Source organism: Sus scrofa, chromosome X (assembly GCF_000003025.6).
Source record: "Sus scrofa isolate TJ Tabasco breed Duroc chromosome X, Sscrofa11.1, whole genome shotgun sequence".
NCBI lineage: Eukaryota > Metazoa > Chordata > Mammalia > Artiodactyla > Suidae > Sus > Sus scrofa.
The window spans coordinates 16,271,157-16,295,303 of record NC_010461.5 but is presented as its reverse complement, the minus strand read 5'-3'; the positions used below and the strand labels follow the sequence as shown (position 1 = coordinate 16,295,303).

Here is a 24,147-nt window from a genome sequence, read left to right as displayed (position 1 = left end):
TAGCAGTGACAGTGCCGGATCCTTAACTGCTAGGCCACCAGGGAACTCTATAGCTCTTAATGATTCTTTAACAAAATAGATTCTTTGTTGTCATAGGCCATATTCTCCCAAAGTGGATTGCCTGGTTGGTTCTATTATGAATATTATCTCTGTTTTTGGATTCTGAGAGTAAGGCACTGACACTTGGATGTTTCAGCTAATTCTGCTCATTATTTTAATACACTACCAGTATGCGAATGAAAAAGTGATGAACCATGTTGATTTGGTACATTTATGTTGACCGTTAACTCTGTATTTGAATCAAAAGCAGAGGTTAACGAATCCGACTAGGAACCATGAGGTTGCGGGTTCGGTCTCTGCCCTTGCTCAGTGGGTTAACGATCCGGCGTTGCCGTGAGCTGTGGTGTAGGTTGCAGATGCGGCTCGGATCCCACGTTGCTGTGGCTCTGGCGTAGGCCGGTGGCTACAGCTCCGATTTGACCCCTAGCCTGGGAACCTCCATATGCCTCGGGAGCGGCCCAAGAAATAGCAACAACAACAACAAAAGACAAAAAGACAAAAAAACAAAAACAAAAACAAAAACAAAAGAACAAAAAAACAAAAAAAACAAGAGGAAACAGAATCCCAGGCTAGGATGTGATGGTGAGGAACGTAAACCCACAGTCTTTTTTTTTTTAAAACAATTTATTTCTTTTCTGAAAGTTAGATATGACAGTCCCCCTCCCTGATACTTTTCTTATACTCATTGTACTTGCAAAAATTTTTTTAAAATACGTAAGTAGGAGTTCCCATTGTGGTGCAGTGGAAACAAATCCAACTAGGAACCATGAGGTTACGGGTTTGATCCCTGGCCTCGCTCAGTGGGCTAAGGATCCGGCATTGCCATGAGCTGTGGTGTAGGTCGCAGACATGGCTCCGATCTGGTGTTGCTGTGGCTGTGGTATAAGCCAGCAGCTGTAGCTCCAATTAGACCCCTAGCCTGGGAACCTCCATGTGCCACAGGTGTGGCTGTAGAAAAAAAAAGCAAAAAATAAGTAAATAAGTAAATAAATAAAAATATACATGTATATACTTATATGTACATAGAATTTATAAATATGATTACGGTACAGAAAACTGAACAGAAGGGTAGGGAAATCACCCATGATCCTACTACGCTAGGACAATTTTACTAATATTTTAGTATAGGTCCTTTTGTTATTTTTCCATGTGTATGTGGTTGTCATGATACTGTATTTATAATTTTGTATTCTATTTCATAAAATATGTCTTAAATCATTTTGTGCTATTATATTTCCAACTAGTTTTTCATCTTAAGAGCACAAAGGCTGCTGTAAGCATCAAACTTAAGGATGTTACCTTAAGCTTTTTTTTTTCCAATTTAATATTATGAAAATGTCCAGACATACAGAAAAGTTGAAAGAATTGTTCAGTGAACACCTATATACCTACTTTTGTAATTACATATCTGTTCATTTATCATTCCATCTTATTTTTTACCACATTTCAATGTGAATTGGGAGTTCCGGTCGTGGCTCAGTGGTTCATGAACCCGACTGGTATCCATGAGGATGCAGGTTCAGTCCCTGGCCTCACTCAGTGGGTTACAGATCCAGCGTTGCCGTGAGCTGTAGTGTAGGTCACAGTCACGGCTTGGGTCCCACATTGCTGTGGCTGTGGCGTAGGCCAGCAGCTACAGCTCCAATTCATCCCCAAGCCTGGAAACTTTCATATGCCACAGGCATGGCCTTAAAAAGACCAAAAAAAAAAAAAAAAAAAAAAAAAAAAAAAAAAAACAAAACACCAAAAAACAAAAAAACCCCAAAGTGAATTGCAGATACTAGTATGTTCCTCTTGAAATACTTCAGTATTTAATTTTTGTCTATAGGGTTTTTTTTTTTTTGAGATAAAATTACATACAATCAAATTACAAAATTCTTGAATTTTTTAATAAAAGTAATTTTAAATAAAAGTTAAAAGTAGGGTATTTCTGTAGTAGCTAGTAGTAACGAACCTGACTAGTATCCATGAGGATGCAGGTTTAGTCCCTGGCCTTACTCAGTGGGTTAAGGATCCGGTGTTGCTGTGAGCTATGGTGTAGGCCAGCAGCTGCAGCTCTGATTCAGCCTCTAGCCTGGGAACTTCCATATGCTGTGGGTGGGGCCCTAAAAAGCAAATTAAAAAAAATCTTGAATGTTTAAATACTTAATACAGAAGTGTTTTATACTTAAAATAGAATTAATAAATTGGCTGTAGTATTTTTGAAGAATACTAGAAATGTCAGTTTTGAAGGATTTTAATAGACCTCCTTAGAGATGCTGAACACAGTTAATTTTATAATTTGGCTTGAGAAATAGTAGCTTGATCTTCACCATGTATCACAAAAATGAGCTTCCTAAAATCAGGCTGTTCTACCTTTTGCTTTGAATTTATAAACTATCTCTTTGTGAAGTTCATGACCTGTTAGTGGGGCCTGTCAGTACATGTTTGAATTACCTGACAAGAACCTACAGAATTGCTTATGTGATAAAGAGCTTCCACTTCAAGTCCTTTCTATTCAAAGACCTGAAGAATAACTTAATAAATACATGCACCATTTCAGTGTGATAATACATCATCAACAAAATCTTTCTCTCTGATTACAATTATTAATTAATGAGTTGTGGAAGAATTTGTGGGGTTGGATTTAGTTATGTGTGGACTGATGAACTGTCCATAAAACAAAGGTAGTTAATACCCTCAGTAGAGCCATTTTCTTAGCCACTAACATAAATTAGATTTTCCTCTGCTTGACAAGATAATCATAGAGTGCAGAGAGGTTTATGTGTTGGTTAAAATCTAGGGATTTTAGCCACTGTTTTGAAAAGACTAAGAGGGTTCATTTTATGCATTTGTTTACTTTCTTAGCTTTGGTCAAGTATTGATGTATGTTCCTGCAGTTATCAATGCACTTGAAAACATATGGTTATTAGCTAGTGATTTTTCTAAATTCCAGTGTATCTAGAAAACAGTAAATAGACACTTGCTTGAATGTTCACTACATAGTTAGTACTTCTGTTAACAAAGATGATATTCTAGTGACCACTTTGTCAGAAACTGCATTATTAGAGGTAGAAGTTACATATGAGTCATAATTATGTGTTTCAGAATGTAAGTTAGGGAGTAACAATATGAAAACTTGTACAAAGGTTGTTATGAACCCCAGACACTAACTGTTGTCTATGTGGAGATCTTGGGGCAGATAAAGGGAGTTATGGCTTGACGTTTGGCGGAGTAGGTGAGAGACTGAATCTTGATCAGGCTAGGAGGGAGGTGAGAGGGAGGAGGACGGCATGCCAGTCTCTTGAGAGAAGAGGAAGCTGGTGTGGGCAGACCTGGACCTAGGCTCCTTTGACTTCCCAGGTGCTGAGACTGGGCATCTAGGCTGAGAAGGCAGACTAGTGAAGTTGATGTTGGCCTTAGCGCGTCAGGCCCGTTTGCATTTAATCCTTTATTTCTCCCTGAAGAGATGCAGAGAGGGCCTCCCTACCCGGCTTTGGTCTTGACCCATTCTGAAAGGGGGCTGAGATGGGTATTAGCCCAAGAAGACAGTGCAGCCCTGATGCTCTGAAGAAAGAGGTGCTGTATAGGTGGGAGACAGTGTGAAAAACCATAGCAAGGATTGAAGGATGGTAACACAAGTTTACCTATTATGGGCACCGTTCAGCGGGAGGTGAAATAAGCTGTGGGAGGAGATATTTTTTGTGATACACAAACCTTCGACCTTGCTGTTATGTATCACAAAAAAGCTAAGGTTTTTTTTTTTTTAATCCCCCTAGTATCTCTCACTTACATTTTCTAAAATCAGAAATGAGGACTTCCCATGTGGCTCACAGCATAACTATTTGGCGTTGCTTCTAAAATCAGAAATTAATTGAGGAGTTCCCATTGTCCTCAGCAGGTTAAGAACCCAACATAGTGTCTGTGAGAATGTGGATTTGATCCCTGGCCTCGCTCAGTGGGTTAAGGATCCGGCTTTGCTGCAAGCTGTAGCGTAGGTTCCAGAAGTGTCTCAGATCTGGCTTGGCTGTAGCTGTGGTGTAGGCCAGCAGCTGCAGCTCCTATTTGACCCCTAGCCTGGGAACCTCTGTATGCCATGGATGCAGCCCTAAAACACACACACACACACACACACACACACACACACACACACTACATTTAATTGCTCTAAATTAAGTAAAACAGGTTTTAAAGTTGGCCAGGAAAGTTAAAAAACTAAATTGAGCTCAGAATTTTGCAGTCTGTCATCTTTTTAGCTGAAACTTGGCATTTGCTATTGTCCAAGTCATTTTCCTTTGATTGTTTACTTATTCATTCAGCAGGTATTTTTTGAGGACATACGCCGGGAGACAATCTTTTAGGGTACCCTGGGACTATGAACTGACATAGGATTAGGTTTCTTCTCCTCTGGTCTTATAGGCAGTCGGATGACATTGGTAATACCGTGGCACAGTGAAGTGATATGTGAGGTGTGCAACTCAGATGATCCCAAGCTGAGGGATTCAGGGAAGGCTTTTTCAGGAGTTGACATGTGAGCTAGGCTTTGAAGGTTGCTGTGTTTCAGACACGTGGAGATGAGATGAAAGGCCTCGTATGTTTACAGGTTAACAAAAGCAGAAAACACCCAGGCACTTTGAGCTGTGTGATTCTGAGCAGTCTGGTGAAAAGAAATAGAAGGGCTGGAGTTGGGAAGGTAAGACTGCCATACTGCCAGCCTAATGTGACAGAATTAGCTGATAGAAGAGGGTAGGTGACTCAGTTCTGGCCATCAGAGGACTGTCTTCTATGAGGTGGCTTGGAAGGGCATTGGGGTTTGACAAGGCCAGTCGGGTGACTTTTGTGAAAAAAGTAATAAGATGCTGAATTAAGGGAGTAGCAGTCTCCCTAATCCTTTTCCCTCAGCGCCAAAATTTCTAAATGTGTTCTTAGGAAAACAGGAGCAAACTAATGATTGGAAAAGTGCTTGGTAATAGTTATTAGCTGGAAGAAAACTGAGGAAGGAAAAGTTGACATGTGTCATATGGATTGTGTTATCTATTTTAAGCTTCTAGGGAGTAGGGGATTATCTACTGGTTTTGGCAGTTGGGTTTTTGTTACTGTTGTTTTACCATGCAGTTGGTGTTTTGGATGAATCCTAATTCTATATAAGAAAAAAATTAAGGTTTAATGTAGCTTTTAACATTTTCTTAGTTATAATGCACAACATTCACACGAACATCAGGAGAAATATCCTCAAATAGAGAAGGAAAAATGAGGTGGAGTTGGGGGGAGGGAACAGAGAATCTGGAAGATTTAGCCAGACCAGTATTAGAAGTAGTATTAGAATACAGGTGCTTGGCTATATTTTAATTTTTAAAACTGTCTCAAATGCATCTCAAATGAGAACGTTTGTTTTTTTTCAGCTTAACTGCTTGTGTTGGGGGTATTTCCTGAAATTGTTAACTTGTTTATAAGTAATATAGGAAATAGTAAAAAGGAAAATATGAACCGAGAGGTGATTAGATTTACAGATGTAAGTACTTAGAACATTTTGCATTCCGAAGTCTCCAGAATGTTTTCCTTATAGCAAAAGCATATTTGTTTTTAGAAGACTAAATTTCAGGTTATACTATTTTCATGTATATTTCTAGAAAATGATCATTTTAATATTTTTTATTAAAAATCTTGCAGTGGAGTGATGCGAGTAAAATTTTTAACTGACAGCAAGTTTAAACACTAAAGCTTCAGGAATTAAGTATAGCCTCACAGTATATCACAGCACTCCTGTTGGGCATGGAATGGGGACAAGAGTTATGCCCGTAATAATAAATTACAAGTAAATTTTAATAATTACCTGGTGAAAAACTAGAAGCCTTTAATCAGCTGCTTTTGTCTTGGGAGAATCTGAGGTTGCAATAAAAAAATATTATCAACTGATTTCCCCGTCTGGATAGACCTTTTTTATAGTTCTATTTAAACATCTTATTTTTCCCCTGTAAAATATTTTAAAAGTTATTTTTTGACTATGGAATAGACTTTTTGTCCCATTAAACCCCTTTAAACAGTGAGCATTTATAATTCTTTGTTAGTAAAGGTTGTTACAGGGCCATTCTAGCTTCTAGCATTTATCACTAAATGTCTCTTATTAGTTATCAGATGCACAGTGGAAAGCTTGGAGCTTATTAGGAGGAGAGAAAGGAAATGGGCCTTCTAATGAAAGTCTTTCAGATGAGTCAAGGAAACCACAGCGGTGGCATCAACCTGCGGCGTAATCACCCAGCCGTGTTTCTGCTGTGGCAGGGAGTTGTCTCAGTGGGGCTGGTTGGAGAGCAGAGAGCATGGAAAGTCACATGGAAGCTTTTCCTCTGAGAAGTTAAAAATAGGCACCATCTTGTTAGAGGAGGTAAATTTTTTAGTTAAAGATTATCTGTAAGCCCCTCATAATCCTGAAGCAGTTTTGATATACAGTTGTTAAGTGACTTAAATAAATAAATATGCGCACATGTACACTCGCACCCCAAAATGTATCCATCTGAGTGATTTTTGTTATGTGTTATTTTTGTTAGGTGTTATTTTTTTTCTAGTGGTGCTGTTATTTTTTAAAACATATTTCGTGGCTCTCTTTTGAATTTATCTTTGGAGCCTGTGACGTATCATAAAGAACCCTAGCAGCCGTAAATCTCACCTCTTTGGACGGTGAACTTGATTTTCAGGAAGCGCCAAAAGCTATTTTGAATCAAATGCAGAGCAGTAAAATGGATGTAAGCTTGTTAGTGCCATTTTGGGTCCAGAATGAGGTATAAGTATAAACAATGAGACGTTTTCTTCTGTGTTGCATAAACTGCCTCCAGATGAACAATTTAAGTAGTTTTAAGCAGGAGTATCATCCTTGGAATAAAGTATAGTTTCCTATTATGATCCTTGGAAGGATAATGTTCGTATGAATGCTTAATTAACCTCTGGGATGAAAAGCAAAACAACCAAGATATCCATTGTCTCAGTATCATGACAGCTTCCGAGTTAAGGCTTTTTCAAAGATTGGATGAGATAATGTTTATAAGCTCTGAGCCCCTGTGTTTGGCATGGGGTAAGCCCTGAATAATTGTTACTGATATATCATAATCATGGCTTATAATGGTACTTAAAGGCAGGAAAGCACTTAGTGAAAGTTATAAAGATTCAGAAAGCATTAAAATGGTAAGATGGGGTGGGGTTATATAATAAATGATAGTATTGGTAGTTATATAATAAATGGTAGTATTTCTTTAAGAATATAATTAGGGTAAACACTATAATTGGTTCTAATGATCATAACTGCTAACAACTAAGACTATTTTTTGATAGTTGAGAGAGACTTTGTGGCTAAATTAATCTCAATAGAATTTAATTTCAAAATACTGTTCTAAGCTTCTCTTTACTGATAAAGAGGTATAAGGATTTTTATGCAGTCAGGGAAGTTACTGTGTTTGATATCAGCTTTTAAAGTATGGTAGTGTTTCAAGATAGTGCTGGCTTTATAATTTTATGGACATTTGGGAGTAGAAAATAATCTTAACTGATTGTTTTTTGCATATCGAGTGTCTTTAATGCCTTGCTGAATTTTTTGAAATAAAAATTGTTTAGCTCAGAATTTTGAGGATTTTATTGTTAAAGTGGCAAATATCTCATGATCTCTGATTTGAAAAGGAGAGCTCAAAACCATGTACCTATAGCTGTTTTCTCCTACTCATTGTACATGTTTTATGACATACAATTTAGTGCCTTAATTATAAGAAAACATAAACATCTTTTTAGTTTTATAGCTATCTTGATTAATTTTTAATAAGTTATTTTCTCAGTAAAACAGTTTCAAATTTAGTTAAACATTTACAAATTATTCTAGGGTTGCTTCTAGCTATTCCACAGAGAGACAGATGTCACATGATTTGGTTGCTGTTGGCAGGAAAAGTGAAAACTTTCATCCAGTGTTTGAACATCTTGACTCAACTCAGAATACTGAAAACAAACCTACAGGAGAATTTGCTCAGGAAATCATAACTATAATCCATCAAGTTAAAGGTTGGTATATTTTGCACATACATTAGGGATAACACGAAACTAATGTACTGACTTTTCACAAGTATAGGTAAATATCTGTGATATTGTAATAGTAATTATATTTCATTATGAGTTAGATCATTAATTAGGAAATCTGTTGAAGAGAGTAGCAAGTGTTAATTCAAGCCTAGTTCTTCTTTACGTGTAATTCCAGTAACCGGCTGCTTCAGCTCGTAGTGGATTAGAAATTGAAAGTTATGAAGAAAGAGATTGGCTGCTGCAAAGTACAGGTGCACTGAGAGCAGAAAGAAGCAATAACTGATAGCTGAATAGGAAGGCGGAAACAATGAAAACCAGATATGAAGTTTAAACTCAGGAAATCTGGAAGTATGGGTCATTTGGTCATATTCTTAAAACCCCGGAGCGCATTCCTGGGGCTTTGTGCCATGAGGGTGATGCTAAGCGATCAGTAAAAGATTCCAGTTCTCTGTGTTTTACTTTATGACATCAGGTAGTTGCATAATAAGTACTTTAAAGATTTACGCTGAGTTGTTGTGCTTTGTTTTTGCCTCTGGCCAGTTTCCACTAATTGGCAAATTCAGTCATGTAAAATAACTTTCCTTATTGATGCCGCATAAATAAGGCAATTGTGTGTGTTATACACTGGAGACTTTGGAGAATTTCAAAATTTTATGCTTCTTACTAAATAATTATGTTAATCTTTTTTACCTTCATAAAATATATTTTGGAAGTGAATTATGTTCTCTGCATCCCTCAAACTAAGAAGACATATATTTACTTTAAAGCATGCAGTTTGTCTGAAACAGTTCACCTTCTCAATTCCAGCCCTCTCACTCAAAGGAAGTGTGGTTCTTGGCAGAAAGGGAGCTGGTATTGCAGAAAAATCCAGGAGATTGTCCCAGAACAGGAACAGTAAGTTAGGGAAAAGGATTACTTATGTAGCGTTCTCATGGGTCAAGTGTTTTATCTTTCTCTTGATTCTCTCACAAGCCTGAGGATAGCCATTTTCAGAATGTCTTCATGAACTTCAGTTAATGTTAATTAAAGTTGAATGACATTGGGAGGCCTTCTGTGATATCTAAGCATGACATTTAGCATTTGTTCAGAATTGTTTGGATGTTTCAGGGTTGTTTTTGGAGGTATTTTTAACTGTAGGTGAACTGTAGAGCTCTGTACCAGCTTTACTTCCCCAAAGTAGTAAGATCTTACCTTGGAAGAGAAAGGGCATACTTTGAGAGAGCCATTGTCTTTTACCCCTGACAAGTAAGCAGGCATGTCAAATGGGAACAGAATCCTTGGGTGCTGGATGCATAAATCTGTTTACTATTGCTTGGGCCTGGGAAGAGTATGATGAACACTGCAAATCAGTCTGTGGAATAAGTTTAGGTCCCATATATATTTTAAGAGAAAACAGGTCGGGTATTTTTTATAGTCCTTTCTTCCTTTGCTTATATATAAGCTTTTAAGTGAAATCAGTTTTACACTGAGATAAAACTATTTGTTTCCTCTTTCAGCAAATTATTTTCCATCACCCAAAATTACTCTACATGAGCGTTTCTCACAAATGCAAGATACACAAGCTGCAGATGTAAATGAAATTAAATTGAACTCAGATCCAGAAATTCACAGGTAATGACTGATCGCTGTATGCCCATTTAATTCATGGGAATAAGCCTCAGAACACATGTGGGAAGGTGCTGTCTGCCTCCTGGGCTTGCTGTAGATTCTCGGAGTGCATTTCCTGCCTAAAAACAGGACTAACCCAAGCAGGTACTGGGCCAGTCCACTTTGATAGACCAGGCTGTATTGAAGCTATGACTAGCATTGTTTAAATGTGTAGGACCTTGGAAATATTTACCTACCTAACTTTGATTCTGCTGTGTCTATAGTAATTGCCTACTGAAGTTATCACGGAAGAATGAATGACAGTTGTCGAGCCATTGAAATCATGGGTCGCTTCATGTGGTCAGAAATGGCTGTTCTGAGGGCAGCCGGATGAAAACATATGTCTTCTTCTACTGGCACCTGTCCGACCAGGTGGTGCGCCCTGTCTTGTGAGCTGAGTGCAATCAATGTTAGAATGCAGTAGATCACCGAAGCCAAGTTTAAGGTTACACAGACTAGTGATTTGAGAACCACTAAGGCGTCACTGTGATGTTGTTTACAGGACATGTATGCCCTGGGAGAGTGCCATGTAGATGCAAAAACTACCTGGTAGCAGGGTTCTTTTTCTTCTTCCAAGACATACCAGCTTTATTTCAAATTCCATTCTGTAGTAATGGATCAAGGTATTAGTGAATAACATAATTATTTAATTGTAATGTGCCTTTATTATTTTAGGAGAATAGATATGTCTTTGGCTGAGCTTCAGAGTAAACAAACTATGGTATATGATTCAGAACAGGTAAGTGAATATAATTTTTGATGAGAGATTATCTTATTGTTGGTATACTAATGGGAAAGGAAACTGGTGACCAGGAGTAAAAAAGGTAGTTAAAGCAGATGAGAAAGAATCATTGAGACCCAGGAATCTGAAATTATAAAGCTCTCCAAGTGATTCTAGTTATCAACTAGGTTATAGAGAGAACAATGGCAAAAGACAAAAATATTCCCTAAGAGAGACAATCCCTAGAGGGTAACAGCTTTGTAAAATTGCTGTAAAATTATGGTGTTCAATATCCATTCCAAAACTTCATACTGTAAAGCTCGCAGAAAATATGTTTGATACCTATTTTTTCCAAACCAGTCATGTGGGATATATTTTTAAGTTGTATGTGGAATGAATGCAGAGAACCTAGTTTCATTTGATACTGCCCTTCTGTTTTCCAAGGAATGTATGAAAGATTCTATGAAATACGAACTAGCAAAATAATTAAAATAATACTGAATTAAAAAATTTTTCCCACTCCCACCACCTCCCCTCAACCCCACTCCCATTACTTTGCTAATTAGAAAAACTATCTTAACTAGCTGGTGGGGGAAAAAAAAACTGGCTCTGGTTTTAAAAGTATATCAAGTTCTGAAAGAACTGCTAATTTATTCATTGAGAGTGAAGAGGTTTTCTAGAGGAGAGATTTTAATGCATTTGTGATAGAATATATAAATAATTTTTTCACTTGTGAATGGTTACAATTTTATTGAATTTATGGAGATAGGTTAGTTTGTTGAAAACGATATTTTCAGAAAATATCTACTCATTGAAGTACTATAATAAGCTTACAGGAAATTTGAGGATTTTTAAAAAATCACCTCTAATTCAGCCACTTAACACAAAATATTATTTGATTGTCTTTCCTTGCAGTCTTACTTCTGGCATTTTAACATCATCACTGTCAGAGTAAATGCAGTTTTGGATGCTTTTTCTTTTTACTTAATCTATAATAACATTCCTTTTATGTAAAATCTCTGAACTCCCAATGACCCTTTTAATTGAAGCTTTGTAAGTTTTAATTAGCTTTTTTTAGTAAGTGGTTTTCCAGGTTTACTTCCACATAATCTATATTATCATAATTTAAATGTTTATACATTAGTCCTATGACTTAAGCTTACCACAAAATTATTCTTCCATTCCCCTTTAAATATTTTTTCACTCTTAAGTTACTTTCATTTTTTTGTTATTTTTAAAATACAACATTTTGGATATACTTGAGTAAATGACTTTGTGTATAGAGTTCCAAAAGTGGAATTTCTGGTTCAATGTTATGAACTTTTCTGACTGTGTATTGTCAGTTTCATCTCAAAGTATTTTCATCATATACCACCATTAGCAGGATGAGTACAAGATAACTTATTTAGGACTTTTTCTTACGGTTCTTGTTATATATGGTCTTTGCGCAACTAACAATAATGTGAATGGTTTGTCTTCTGTCAAAATTCCTCAGACTCTGGTCAAAATAATAGATCCAAATGACCTACGACATGACATTGAAAGAAGGAGAAAAGAACGGTTACAGAATGAAGATGAGCACATTTTTCACATAGCTAGTGCTGCAGAGAGGTAATCAGTAGATGAAAAACATCCTTTTATCAGAGAGTTTTTGCATACATGTTTAGTTTTTTGTGTGTGATGATAATTTTCACTTTAGTGTAGGGATTTAATCCTTCAAATCTATTTTTATATGTTTAAGTGAAACCTAATAAAATGTTTCAAAGTTATCCTCATATGCTGTTTGATTGAAACAACAAAAATTATGGGGAAGCTGAGTATTTGAGGTCTTTGTAGTCTAGAGAGAAGTGTGGCAGTTTTGTGAGTATTAGCAGGAGCCAAGACCAAAAATATTTAGGGACTACTTGCCTCAAGCTGAATGAAACTCTGACACATTCTGCCCTTTAGATTTCGGTATTCTTTGAATATTGCAGAATTTGCTGAGGTCAGTGCTGTTCTCTTTCAGAACTCTTTGTGGCTGTGTGTCCATGAAACAGAGGCAGGTGTAGTAGAAATGTAGAGGAGACCTGAGTTTGAATCGTACCTCTGCCAGTTCACAAGATGTTTTCTCCTGGGCTAATTTGCCTAATGTCTGGAGCCTTTTCCTCCATAAAATGAGAATAGAATAATCGGTTTCTGATAGAGAGGTTAGAAATATTAAATGAATTGGCACATACAAAGTTCTTGTGCCATGCATGGCAAATTGATTTTTGGTAGATTTTTTCCTTCCCAACTCTGTACCTCTCTTTAGGGGCCATGAGCATTCTGGATTGATCCCGATTTATCTCCAGTTCTGAGAACTATGTAGAACTCATGGCAACTCTGGGACCCCATATGATTATGAAATATAACTGAATGGGAAAAATTTCCAATTCATGCAAGGGTCCTCAAACTATTTGGATGTCCCAGAAAGTTGGAATGTATGAATGGGAAGGGCCAGTGCTAATTCTCTTTCCATAGCCCTTAGTTTCAAATATTGAGATGTTTGACTAGACTTTTAAGTCCTGTCTATGGCTAACTAGGTCAAGGTACATGGAGCTTGTTTAAAGACTGAACCTGGAGTTCCCGTCATGGCGCAGTGGTTAACGAATCCGACTAGGAACCATGAGGTTGCAGGTTCGATCCCTGCCCTTGCTCAGTGGGTTAAGGATCTGGCGTTGCCGTGAGCTGTGGTGTAGGTTGAAGACGCGGCTCGGATCCCGCGTTGCTGTGGCTCTGGCATAGGCCGGTGGCTACAGCTCTGATTCAACCCCTAGCCTGGGAACCTCCATATGCCGCGGGAGCGGCCCAAGAAAAATGGCAAAAAGCAAAAAAATAAATTAATAAATAAAGACTGAACCTGATTCTGACAATAAGTTTGGGACTAATTAAAAGGGATAGTAAAACTGTGTGTTGAGGCATATAAAGCAATTGAAAACAAAATAATTAAAATCTTGTCCCTTCTTGGGTGAAAGTCTCCAGTTTCTTAATAAGACCTGAAATGACTGTGTTCTTTAGTGACACAAGTTCTCTTTTGTGCTTTTCTTGACTTAGCAAGTATAAGAAACTCAGTGTACCAGGAAAGAGGTATGGGGTTTTGTTGTTGTTGTTTTGTTTTGTTTTGTTTGTTTTGTTTTATTTTGTTTTTTGCTTTTTAGGGCCACACCTGCAGCATATGGAAGTTTGCAGGCTAGGGGTCAAATTGGAGCTACAGCTGCCGGCATATGCGACAGCCACAGCCACAGCAACACGGGATCCGAGCCATGTCTGTGACCGATACCACAGCTCACAGCAATACCAGATCCTTAACCCACTGAGCGAGGCCAGGGATCGAGCCTGCATCCTCATGGATACTAGTTGGATTCCTTTCCACTGCGCCACAATGGGAACTCCCAAGAAAGAGGGTTTTTAAAAACCGATTTAAGATACTCCACATATTATAAAGACCATGTAAGGCTTCAGAATATATCTTCACCCTTTGAGGTGATAAAGAGCTTGAGCAGTGAAGTTATACCTGAGTTCAGTCCCTGGCTCTGTAGACACCTAGCTCTGTGACTGACCTTGGTCAAGTTACTTCCCTCAGCTGTAAAAATAGAGATAAGAATTATACTTACCTCATGATGGTGGTGAAGATTAAATGATGCATGTAAGGTACAGAGTAGCTGGTCAGTGTTAAGTATTAATGTTAGCTCTGAGGATGGTGTAGCATGCAGCAGTGTCTTCTTGCAGAGTGTCTTTTGTTTAGTCTGTTGAACTGTATTATTTATATTGGGTGGCTGGTATGGCATAGCGAAGCCATGAGGATTTTTTTAAATTGATATATTACTACCATAAAATTCATCCTTTGAAAGTGAAAAAGTCAGTGTTTTTAGTAGTCCCTCAAAGTTGTACAACTATCACCACTATCTAATTTCAAAACATTTTCATCACCCCAAAAAGAAACCCTATACAGGTATTTGTCACTTCCTGTTTCTCTCTCTTATCTAGCTCCTGGCAGTGACTCATCTCCTTCTGTTTGTGTGGATTTGCCTCTGATCTTTTTTGAGGGGTAGGGGGCACATCCATGGCATGTGGAAGTTCCCAGGCCAGGTATCAAACCTGTGCTACAGCAGCGACCCAAGCTGCTGCAGTGGCATTGCTGGATCCTTAACCCATTGCACCACAGTGGAACTCCTGGATTTGCCTATTCTTGATATATTATTACAGTCATATAATATGTGACCTTTTATGACTAGCTTCTTTCATGTAGCATAATGTTTTTAATGTTCCTCCATATTGTAGCATGAATATTCCTTTTATGTTTAAATAATATTCCATTGTATGGATATACCACATTTTGTTTAACCATTCACTGGTTGATGGATATTTGGGTTGTTTCCCCTTTTTGGCTATTGTGATGGTGCTGTGAACATCTGTATGCAAGTTTTTTGTGTCCATATGTTTTCACTTCTCTTCTGTATATACTCAGGATTGGAATTGCTGGTTCATATGATAACTATGTTTAACTTTTTGGTGAACTTCCAGACTGTTACCACAGTGGTTGTACTGTTGTACATTCCCACCAGCAGTGTGTAAGGGTTCCATTTTCAACACATCCTCACCAGCACTTATTATTGTTCATCCTTTTTTAAAAAAAATGAGGGAGTTCCCATTGCGGCTCAGAGGGTTAAGGACCAGACATTGTCTTTGTGAGGATGCGGATTTGATCCCTGGCCTTGCTCAGTGGGTTAAGGATATGGCATTGCTACACGCCACGTTGTAGGTCACCAATGCGGTATAGGCCTCAGCTGCATCTCCAATGCAACCCCTAGCTCTGGAACTTCCATATGCTGTGGGTGAGGCCATAAAAAGGAAAAAAAAATGACGTACAACCTTTAATCGCTCACTTTATCCTAATTCATTTTCCTTGTTAACGTAAGAAAAACATTTTATCCTTTTATCTTAAAAATTCAACTTATCAAAATTGACCTTATTAATATTTTTCTTTCTTGCTTTTTTTTTTTTTTTTTAGAGCTGCACCCGCGGCATATGGAGTTTCCTAGACTAGGGGTCTAATTAGAGCTACAGCTGCCCACCCACACCACAACCACAGCAATGCAAGATCCAAGCCATGCCCGTGACCTACACCACAGCTCACGGCAACGCTGGATCCTTAACTCACTGAGCGAAGCCAGGGACTGAACCTGCAACCTCATGGTTCCTAGTCAGATTCGTTTCTGCTGAGCCATGATGAGAACTTCTATTTTTCATAAACCTTTTTAAACAAGTCAGTGTATAGATTTCCATAGAAATTCAAAAGAAATATGATGAAATCATAAGTCACAGGATGTTGCTATTTTCCACCTTTGTGATTTTTTTTTCTTTAATAGTTATATGCAGGCTCTGCATCTGTGTTTGGTCACCCTTGTCATGGGCTCCATTCATCATTGGTGAATGAATGAAGACTTTCCAAAGGTGTAGACAGGACAGAAGATAATGAAATTGTTATGTGTTTAGATCTGGATCGCTTTTTATTCCTCAATACCTTAGAATCTTTCCCAAGCAAGCCTCAAACCAGGGTATTCTGTGTCTTCTCTAAGACCCTTTTGTTCTCTATTTTTTACCACTTCTGACCAGCCTCTTACCCCAAAATCTCCATGCTTCTCCTGACACTCTATTTCTTCGTCTTGTCACAAGCATTACTAAGTTCCCTACAGTGTTATTTAGGTGCTGTATTACATGGACATGGTATGTGTGTGTTGTAAAGCAGCTTTAAAAAAAACAGTCTACTGATACATAGACTTCAAGAGAACATCACACCATGTAGATTTTTCTTTTCAGCTAGGCAGGTTATAGAAATCATCAGTTTTTATTTTTGCTATTGTCACAATCTGTAATCTGTACTGAACTAGAGTCAACTTTATAAAGATCTTTTATTCATATATTCAACAAATATTTATGTATTAATGTCTATGTTCTAGTAAGTGTCCTAAGCGCTGGGGATACAATGAAAAAGCTTACACAAAGCCCTTATGGGACTTAAAATGTAATGGTACTACATGTTGGTGAGTGATGGGTGAAAAGTAAGGCACAAGAGGACCTTTGATAGAGTGATATGTGTACTGTGACTTTATTTATGCAATACTGTTACGATTCAAAAAAAAATTGAGCAGGGATGTGAGCCAGGGAGTTAGCCATTGGTTTTTTTTTTGAGGGGAGAGTATTTCAGGAGAGGAAATCGCAAATGCAAAGTTCCTGAGGCAGGATCATGCTTGCTCTTATTTAAGGAATAGAAAAGGGGCCAGTGAGGTTCTAACAGTGAAGAAGGAAGTTAGTAGGTGAGGCCAAATCTCAAAGGGCCTTGAAAGACATGAAGACTTTGTAATTTACTCTGAGTGAGATTAGAAAATGGTTTGGATTCTAACCCAAGAAGAAACATAATCTCATTTAAATTTTAAAAGGACCACTGTGGTTTCTGGATGGAGAATGGACTGTAAGAGGTGGGGGAAAAAAAAAAAAAAGATCTCTTTCTCTTCTACAAAAAAGTCAGAGCCAGGAAGTCAAAGCATGGGAGGGTGGACACATTAGGGAATTAGGCTCCTGGGATCATGCTCCTCAGATGGCCTCTGCATGTGTCTTCCTCATGGTCCAAGATGGGCATATGTGCCCTAGCCATCATGTTTGCATTCTATCTAGCCTGTTCTTTAAAGTTTTCCTAGAATTTATACATGATGCTTTAGCAACATAGGTCAGAATTTACTCTCATAGCCATACCTAGCTGCAGGGAGGCTGGGAAGTGGATTCTTTAACTTGAACATCCGAAGGTTTTAAATTTTTTTGTTTTGATAAACTATACCTATCATACATTTTCGCATTTTAACCATTTTAAGTATACAGTTTATTGACATTAAATACATTCATAATGTATTTACAACCATCACCAGTACCCACCTCCAGAACTTTCTCATGCTCTCAAACAGGAACTCAGCATCAACTAAAGAGTAACTCCCAATCCCCCACCCCCACTCCCAGCCCCTGATAGCCTCTTTTCTCTCCATCTTTATGAATTTTCCTGTTCTGAATACTTCATACATATATAAGTAGACTCACATAGTAATTGTCCTTCTGCATTCTTATTTCACCTGGTATAATGTTTTCATCCAGTCATATCATTTTTCAGTATTCCATTAAAGTAATTTATTCTTTTATAAGGTTGAATAATATTCCATGGTGTGGATATATCACATTTTGTTTCTTCCTTTTTCTTTTGACATATGGGTTCCTTCTGTCTTTTGGCTATTGTGAGTAATGCTGTTATGAACACTGACATTGTCATCTTTTTGATTTTAGCCATTGTAGTGAGTTTTAAATAGTATCTTCTAGTTTTGGGGGGGTTTTTTTAGCTGTTGTTTTTTTAATTAATGAATTTTATTACATTTATAGTTGTACAATGATCATCACAACCCAATTTTACAGCATTTCCATCCCAAACCCCCAGTGCATCCCCTCACCCCTCAACCTGTCTCATTTGGAAATCATAAGTTTTTCGAAGTTTGTGGATCAGTATCTGCTCTGAAAAGAAGTTCATTGCGTCCTTTTTTTAGATTCCACATGTAAGTGATAGCATATGATGTTGGTGTCTCACCGTCTGACTGACTTCACTTAGCATGATCATTTCTAGGTCTGTACATGTTGCTGCAAATGCCACTATTTCATTCCTTTTAATGGCTGAGTAATATTCCATTGTGTGTATGTACCACACCTTCTTTATCCACTCCTCTGTCGATGGACATTTAGGTTACTTCCGTGTCTTGGCTATTGTATATAGTGTTGCAGTGAACATTGGAGTACATTTGTCTTTTCGAGTCATGGTTTTCTTTGGATAGATGCCCAGGAGTGGGATTGCTGGATCAAATGACAATTCTATTTTTAGTTTTCTGAGGAATCACCATACTGTTTTCCACAGTGGTTGCACCAATTGACAATCCCACCAACAGCGTACTAGGGTTCTTTTTTCTCCACCCCCTCTCTAGCACTTATTGTTCATAGACTTTTTGATGCTGGCCATTCTGGCTGGTGTAAGGTGAGACCTCCTAGTGGTTTTGATTTGCATTTCTCTACTAATGAGTGATGTTGAACGTCTTTTCATGTGTTTTTTGGCCATCTGTATGTCTTCTTTGGAGAATTGTCTGTTTAGATCTTCTGCCCATTTTTGGATGGGGTTGTTTTGTTTTTTTGTTTTTTTGTTTTTTTTTTTTGACATTGAGCTGCAGAAGGTGTTTATAAATGTTGGAGGTTAATCCCTTGTCAATTGCTTCATTTGCAAAGATTTTCTCCCATTCTGTGGGTTGTCTTTTCGTTTTGTTTAGGGTTTCCTTTGCTGTGCAGAAACTTTTAGGTTAAAAAGTTCCATTTGTTTATTTTTGTTTTTATTGTCATTACTCTAGGAGATGAATCTGAAAAGATGTTGTTGTCGTTTATGTCAGAGAGTGTTTGGCTTATGTTTTCCTCTAAGAGTTTTATAGCATCTGGTCTTATATTTAGATCTTTAATCCATTTTGAGTTTATTGTTGTATATGGTTAGGAAGTGTTTCAATTTCATTCTTTTACATGTGGCTGTCCAGTTTTTCTAGCGCCACTTATTGAAGGGGCTGTCCTTTCTCCATTGGATATTCTTGCCTCCTTTGTCATAGATGAGTTGGCTGTAGGTGTGTGGGTTGAATTCTGGGCTTTCTATCCTCTTCCAAAGATGTATATTTCTGTCTTTGTGCCAGTACCATCCAGTTTTGATGACTTTAGCTTTGTAGTATAGTCTGAAGTCAGGGAGTCTGATTCCTTCAGCTCCATTTTTCTTTCTCAGTATGGCTTTGGCTATTCTGGATCCTTTGTGCTTCCAAATAAACTTTAAAATATTTTGTTCTAGTTTTGTGAAAAATGTCTTTGATAATTGGCTAGGGATTGCATTGAATCTGTAGATTGCCTTGGGTAGTATAGTCATTTTGTTTATATTGATTCTTCCAGTCCAAGAGCATGGTATGTCTTTCCATCTGTTTGTGTCATCTTTTATTTCTTTCATCAGTGTCTTCTAGTTTTCAGTTTATTCCTAAGTATTTTATTCTTTTTGATGCGATGGTAAACAGGATTGTTTCCCTAATTTCTCTTTCTGATCTTTCATTGTTAGTATGTAGAAATGCAGTTGATTTCTGTGTATTCATTTTGTATCCTGCGACTTTGCCAAATTCATTTGTAGATGAGCTCTAACAGTTTTCTGGTAGCATCTTTAGGATTTTCTAGGTATAGTATCATGTCATCTGCAAACAGTGATAGTTTTACTTCTTCCCTTCCAATTTGGATTCCTTTTATTTCTTTTTCTTCTCTGATTGCCATGGCTAGGACTTCCAAAATTATGTAGAATAGTAGTGGTGAGAGTGGATATCCTTCTCTTGTTGCTTATCTCAGCAGGAATTCTTTTAGCTTTTCACTATTGAGAGTGATGTTAGCTCTGGGCTTGTCATATATGGCCTTTATTATGTTGAGGTAGTTTCCCTCTATGCCCACTTTCTGAAGGATTTTTATCAGTAATGGGTGTTAGATTTTGTCAAAGGTTTTTTCCTGCATCTTTTGAAAGGATCATATGGTTTTTATTCTTCAGTTTGTTAGTGTGGTGTATCACACTGATGGATTTGTAGATATTGAAGAATCCTTGCATCCCTGGGATAAATCCCACTTGATCATGATGTACAATCCTTTTAATGTATTGTTGGATTTGGTTTGCTAGTATGTTGTTGAGAATTTTTGCATCAATGTTCATCAGTGAAATTTGCCTGTAATTTTCTTTTTTTGTGGTGTGGTATCTTTGTCTGGTTTTGGTATCAGGGCGATGGTGGCCTCATAGAATGGGTTTCAGAGTGTTCCTTCCTCTGCAGTTTTTTGGAATAGTTTCAGAAGGATAGGTGTTAGCTAGTCTCTACATGTTGATAGAATTTGCCTGTGAAACCATCAGGTCCTGGACTTTTGTTTGTTGGAAGTTTTCTAATCACAGTTTCAATTTCTGTAGTTGTGATTGGTCCATTCATTTTTTTAATTTCATCTTGATTTAGTCTTGAAAGATTGTACTTTTCTAAGAATTTGTCCGTTAGTAGTCTCTCATGATCCTTTGCATTTCTGTGATGTCCCTTGTAACTTCTCCTTTTTCATTTCTAATTTTATTGATTTGAGTCCTCTCCTTTTTTATTGATAAGTCTGGCTAGAGGTTTATCAATTTTGTTGATCTTTTCAAAGAACCAGCATTTCGTTTCATTGATCTTTTCTATGGTTTTCTTCGTTTCTATTTCATTGATTTCTGCTCTGATCTTTATGATTTCTTTCTTTCTGCTAACTTTAGGTTTTGTCTTTTTTATTAATTGAGATTTTTTTTTGTTTGTTTGTTTCCTGAGGGAGGCTTGTATTGCTATAAACTTCCCACTTAGAACCGCTTTTGCTGCATCCCATAGGTTTTGGAGTGTTGTATCTTTGTTGTCATTTGCTTCTAGGTGTTTTTTAATTTCCTCTTTGATTTCTTCAGTGATCCATTGGTTGTTTAGTAGCATGCTGTTTAGTCTCCATGTGTTTATATTTTTTGCAGTTTTTTCCTGTTGATTTCTAGTCATATAGCATTGTGGTTGGAAAAGATGCTTGATGTGATTTCAATTTTCTTAAAGTTAACTGAGGCTTGATATGTGGCCCAGAATATGATCAATCCTAGAGAATATTCCATGTGCACTTGAGAAGTATGTGTATTCTGTGGCTTTTGGATGGAATATCCTGTAAATACCTATTAAGTCCATCTGGTCTAATGCTTCATTCAGGGCCTGTATTTCCTTGTTGATTTTCTGTCTGGATGATCTGTCCATTGCTGTAAGTGGGGTGTTAAAGTCCCCCACTGTTACTGTCTTATGTCAGTTTCTCCTTTTAAGGTTGTTAGCAGTTACCTTATATATTGAGGTGATCTTATGTTGGGTGCATATATATTTACAATTGTTATATCTTCTTCTTGGATTGATCCTTTGACCATTATGTAATGTCCTTCTTCGTCTCTTATAATATTCTTTATTTTTAGGTCTGTTTTTTCTAATATGAGTATTGCTACCCCAGCTTTCTTTTGATTCCTGTTTGAATGGAATATTTTCTTCCATCCTCTCACTTTCAATTTGTATGTGTCCCTAGAAGTGAAGTGAGTCTCTGGAAGACAGCATATACACTGATCTTGCTTTTGTATCCATTCAGCCAGTCTATGTCCATTTACATTTGAGGTGATTATTGATATGTATGTTCTTATTGCCAATTTATTAACAATTGGATTTGTTTTTCTTGCTCTTTTTTCTTCCTTTCTTCTCTTGTTCTCACCTTTTGTGGTTTGATGACTATCTTTAGTGTTGTATTTGAGTTGATTTTTCTTATTTGTGTTTATATCAATTGTAGATTTTTGGTTTGCAGTTACCCTGAAGTTTTGATATTGGAGTCTATATAATATACAAGATTATTTGAAGTTGTTGTTCTCTTAATTGCAAGTGCATCTTCAGTGTCCTGCATTTGTACTCTCCTCTTCTCATGATTTCTGATTTTGGTAGTGTATTTGTGCATGGATGATTGCCTATGTTTACTGTATATATGCTTTTACTGGTGAGTCTTGTCATTTGTGGTATTTTTGTTTTTAGTTATGGCCTTTTCTTTTCTGCCTAGAGAAGTTCCTTTAATATTCGTTGTAAAGCTGGTTTAGTGTTGCTGAATTCTCTTAGCTTTTGCTTGTGTGTAAATCTTCTGATTTCTCCTTCAAATCTGAATGAGAGCCTTGCTGGGTAAAGTAATCTTGGTTGGAGGTTTTTTCCTTTCATCACGTTAAGTATATCGTGCCACTGCCTTCTTCCCTGCAGAGTTTCTGCTGAAAAATCTGCCAATAACTTTGTCAGGTTCCCTTGTATGTTATTTGTTTCTTTTCCCTAGCTGCTTTCAGTGTTTTCTTTGTCTTTAATTTTGGTCAGTTTGATTAATATGTGTCTTGGGGTGTTCCTCTTTGGGTTTATTTTTTATGGTACTCGTTGGGCTTCCCAGATTTGAGTAAGTGGTTCCCATGGTAGGGAAGTTTTCAGCTATTATCTCTTCGAATATTTTTTCTGTCCCTTTCTCTCTCTATTCTCTTTCTGTCATCCCTATAATATGGATACTGGTGCGTTTAACATTGTCCCAGAATTCCCTTAGACTGTCTTCATTTCTTTTCAATCTTTTTTCTCTCTTCTGTTCCACATCAGTGATTTCCACTAGTCTGTCCTCCACCTCACTTATTTGTTCTTCTGCCTCTTGTATTCTGCTGTTGGTTGCTTCTAATGAATTTTTTATTTCTGTTGCTATATTTTGCGTTTCTTCTTAAGTTTTAAATCTTATCTCTTTGCTCAATGTTTGCTGTAAATTATCATTCTTTGCCTCAGGTTTATTTCCAATGTCTTGCATCATCTTCAGCATCATCAGTCTAAAGTCTTTTTCCTGGGGGCTGATAATCTCCAGACCACTTAGCTATTTTTCTGGGGTTTTTTCTTTATCCCTTATCTGAGTTATAGTTCTCTGTCTTTTCATTTTTATAGATTTTTATTGTGGTGACCTTTTTGCAGACAATAGAGTTGTAGCCTCTGTTACTTCTGATGTCTGGACCTCTTTTGGCTGAAGTTGGTATAGGGGCTTTCTGTAGGCTTCCTGATGGGAGGAACTGGTGCCTGCCCACTGGTAGGTGGGGCTGATTCCTATCTCTCTGGTGGGTGGGGCTTTATCTCTGGTTGAGATTATAGGCAGCTGTGTGCCTTGGGAGTCTTTAGGCAGCCTGTTTACTGATGGGTGGGGTTATGATCACACCTGGATTATTGTTCAGACTGGGTCTTCTCAGTGCTGATGGGTGGAGCCAGATTTTCTCCAAATGGCCACCTCTAGAGGAACACACACTGATGAATATTCCCAAGAGCTTTGCTCCAATGTCCTTCCCCCACAACAAGCCACAGTCACCCCCTGTTTTCCCAGGAGATCGTCCAAGAACTGCAGCCAGGTCCCACCCAGTTTCCTATGGAGCCTCTGCTTTGCCTTGGGACCCAATGCACATGAAAGTCTGTGTGCACCTTTCAGGAATGAGGTCTCCATTTCCCCCAGTCCTGTGGAGCTCCTGTGCACAGGCCCCACTGGCCTTCAATGCCAGATGCTCTGGGGGCTCTTTCTCCCAATGGCAGATCCCCAGGTGTGGGAACCTGACGTGGGGCTCAGAACTTTCGCTCCTGTAGGTGAGTCTCTGTGATAGTTACTTTCCAGTCTGTGGGCTACCCACCCAGAGGGTATGGGGTTGCTTATATCGTGTAATCACCCCTCTTAGCATCTTGATGTGGCATCCTCTTTGTCTTATGGAGTAGGATATCTTTTTGAATGCTTACAGTCCATTTGGTTGAAGGTTGTTCAGCATTTGGTTCTAATTTTGTTGTTCTTATGAGAAGGTGAGCTCCAGTCCTCTTATTCTGCCATCTTAATCCCATCTAGTATCTTGTAGTTTTGATTTTCATTTTTCTTTTTCTTTTTTTTATCTTTTTAGGGCCACACCTGCAGCACATGGAGGTTCCCAGGCTAGGGTTGAATCGGAGCTGCAGCTGCCAGCCTACACCACAGCCACAGCAACACCA

The 24,147-nt window shown here is 37.8% G+C and overlaps 1 protein-coding gene across 11 annotated transcripts in view; it reads left to right on the top strand.

Moving 5' to 3' along the window:
* The window catches only part of CXHXorf23 (chromosome X CXorf23 homolog), a 60,020-nt gene that overhangs the window by 17,123 nt on the left and 18,750 nt on the right, over positions 1-24,147 (top strand). For 6 of the 11 annotated variants that reach the window (XM_021080785.1, XM_021080782.1, XM_021080781.1 and 3 more), the window contains 5 exons: positions 7,901-8,076; positions 8,902-8,988; positions 9,591-9,705; positions 10,417-10,480; positions 11,958-12,073. In XM_021080785.1, coding sequence (XP_020936444.1) covers positions 7,901-8,076; positions 8,902-8,988; positions 9,591-9,705; positions 10,417-10,480; positions 11,958-12,073 — 558 coding nt within the window. The remainder of the gene's footprint in view (positions 1-7,900; positions 8,077-8,901; positions 8,989-9,590; positions 9,706-10,416; positions 10,481-11,957; positions 12,074-24,147) is intronic. The other 5 variants (XM_021080787.1, XM_021080788.1, XM_021080786.1 and 2 more) reach the window with 3 other exon arrangements.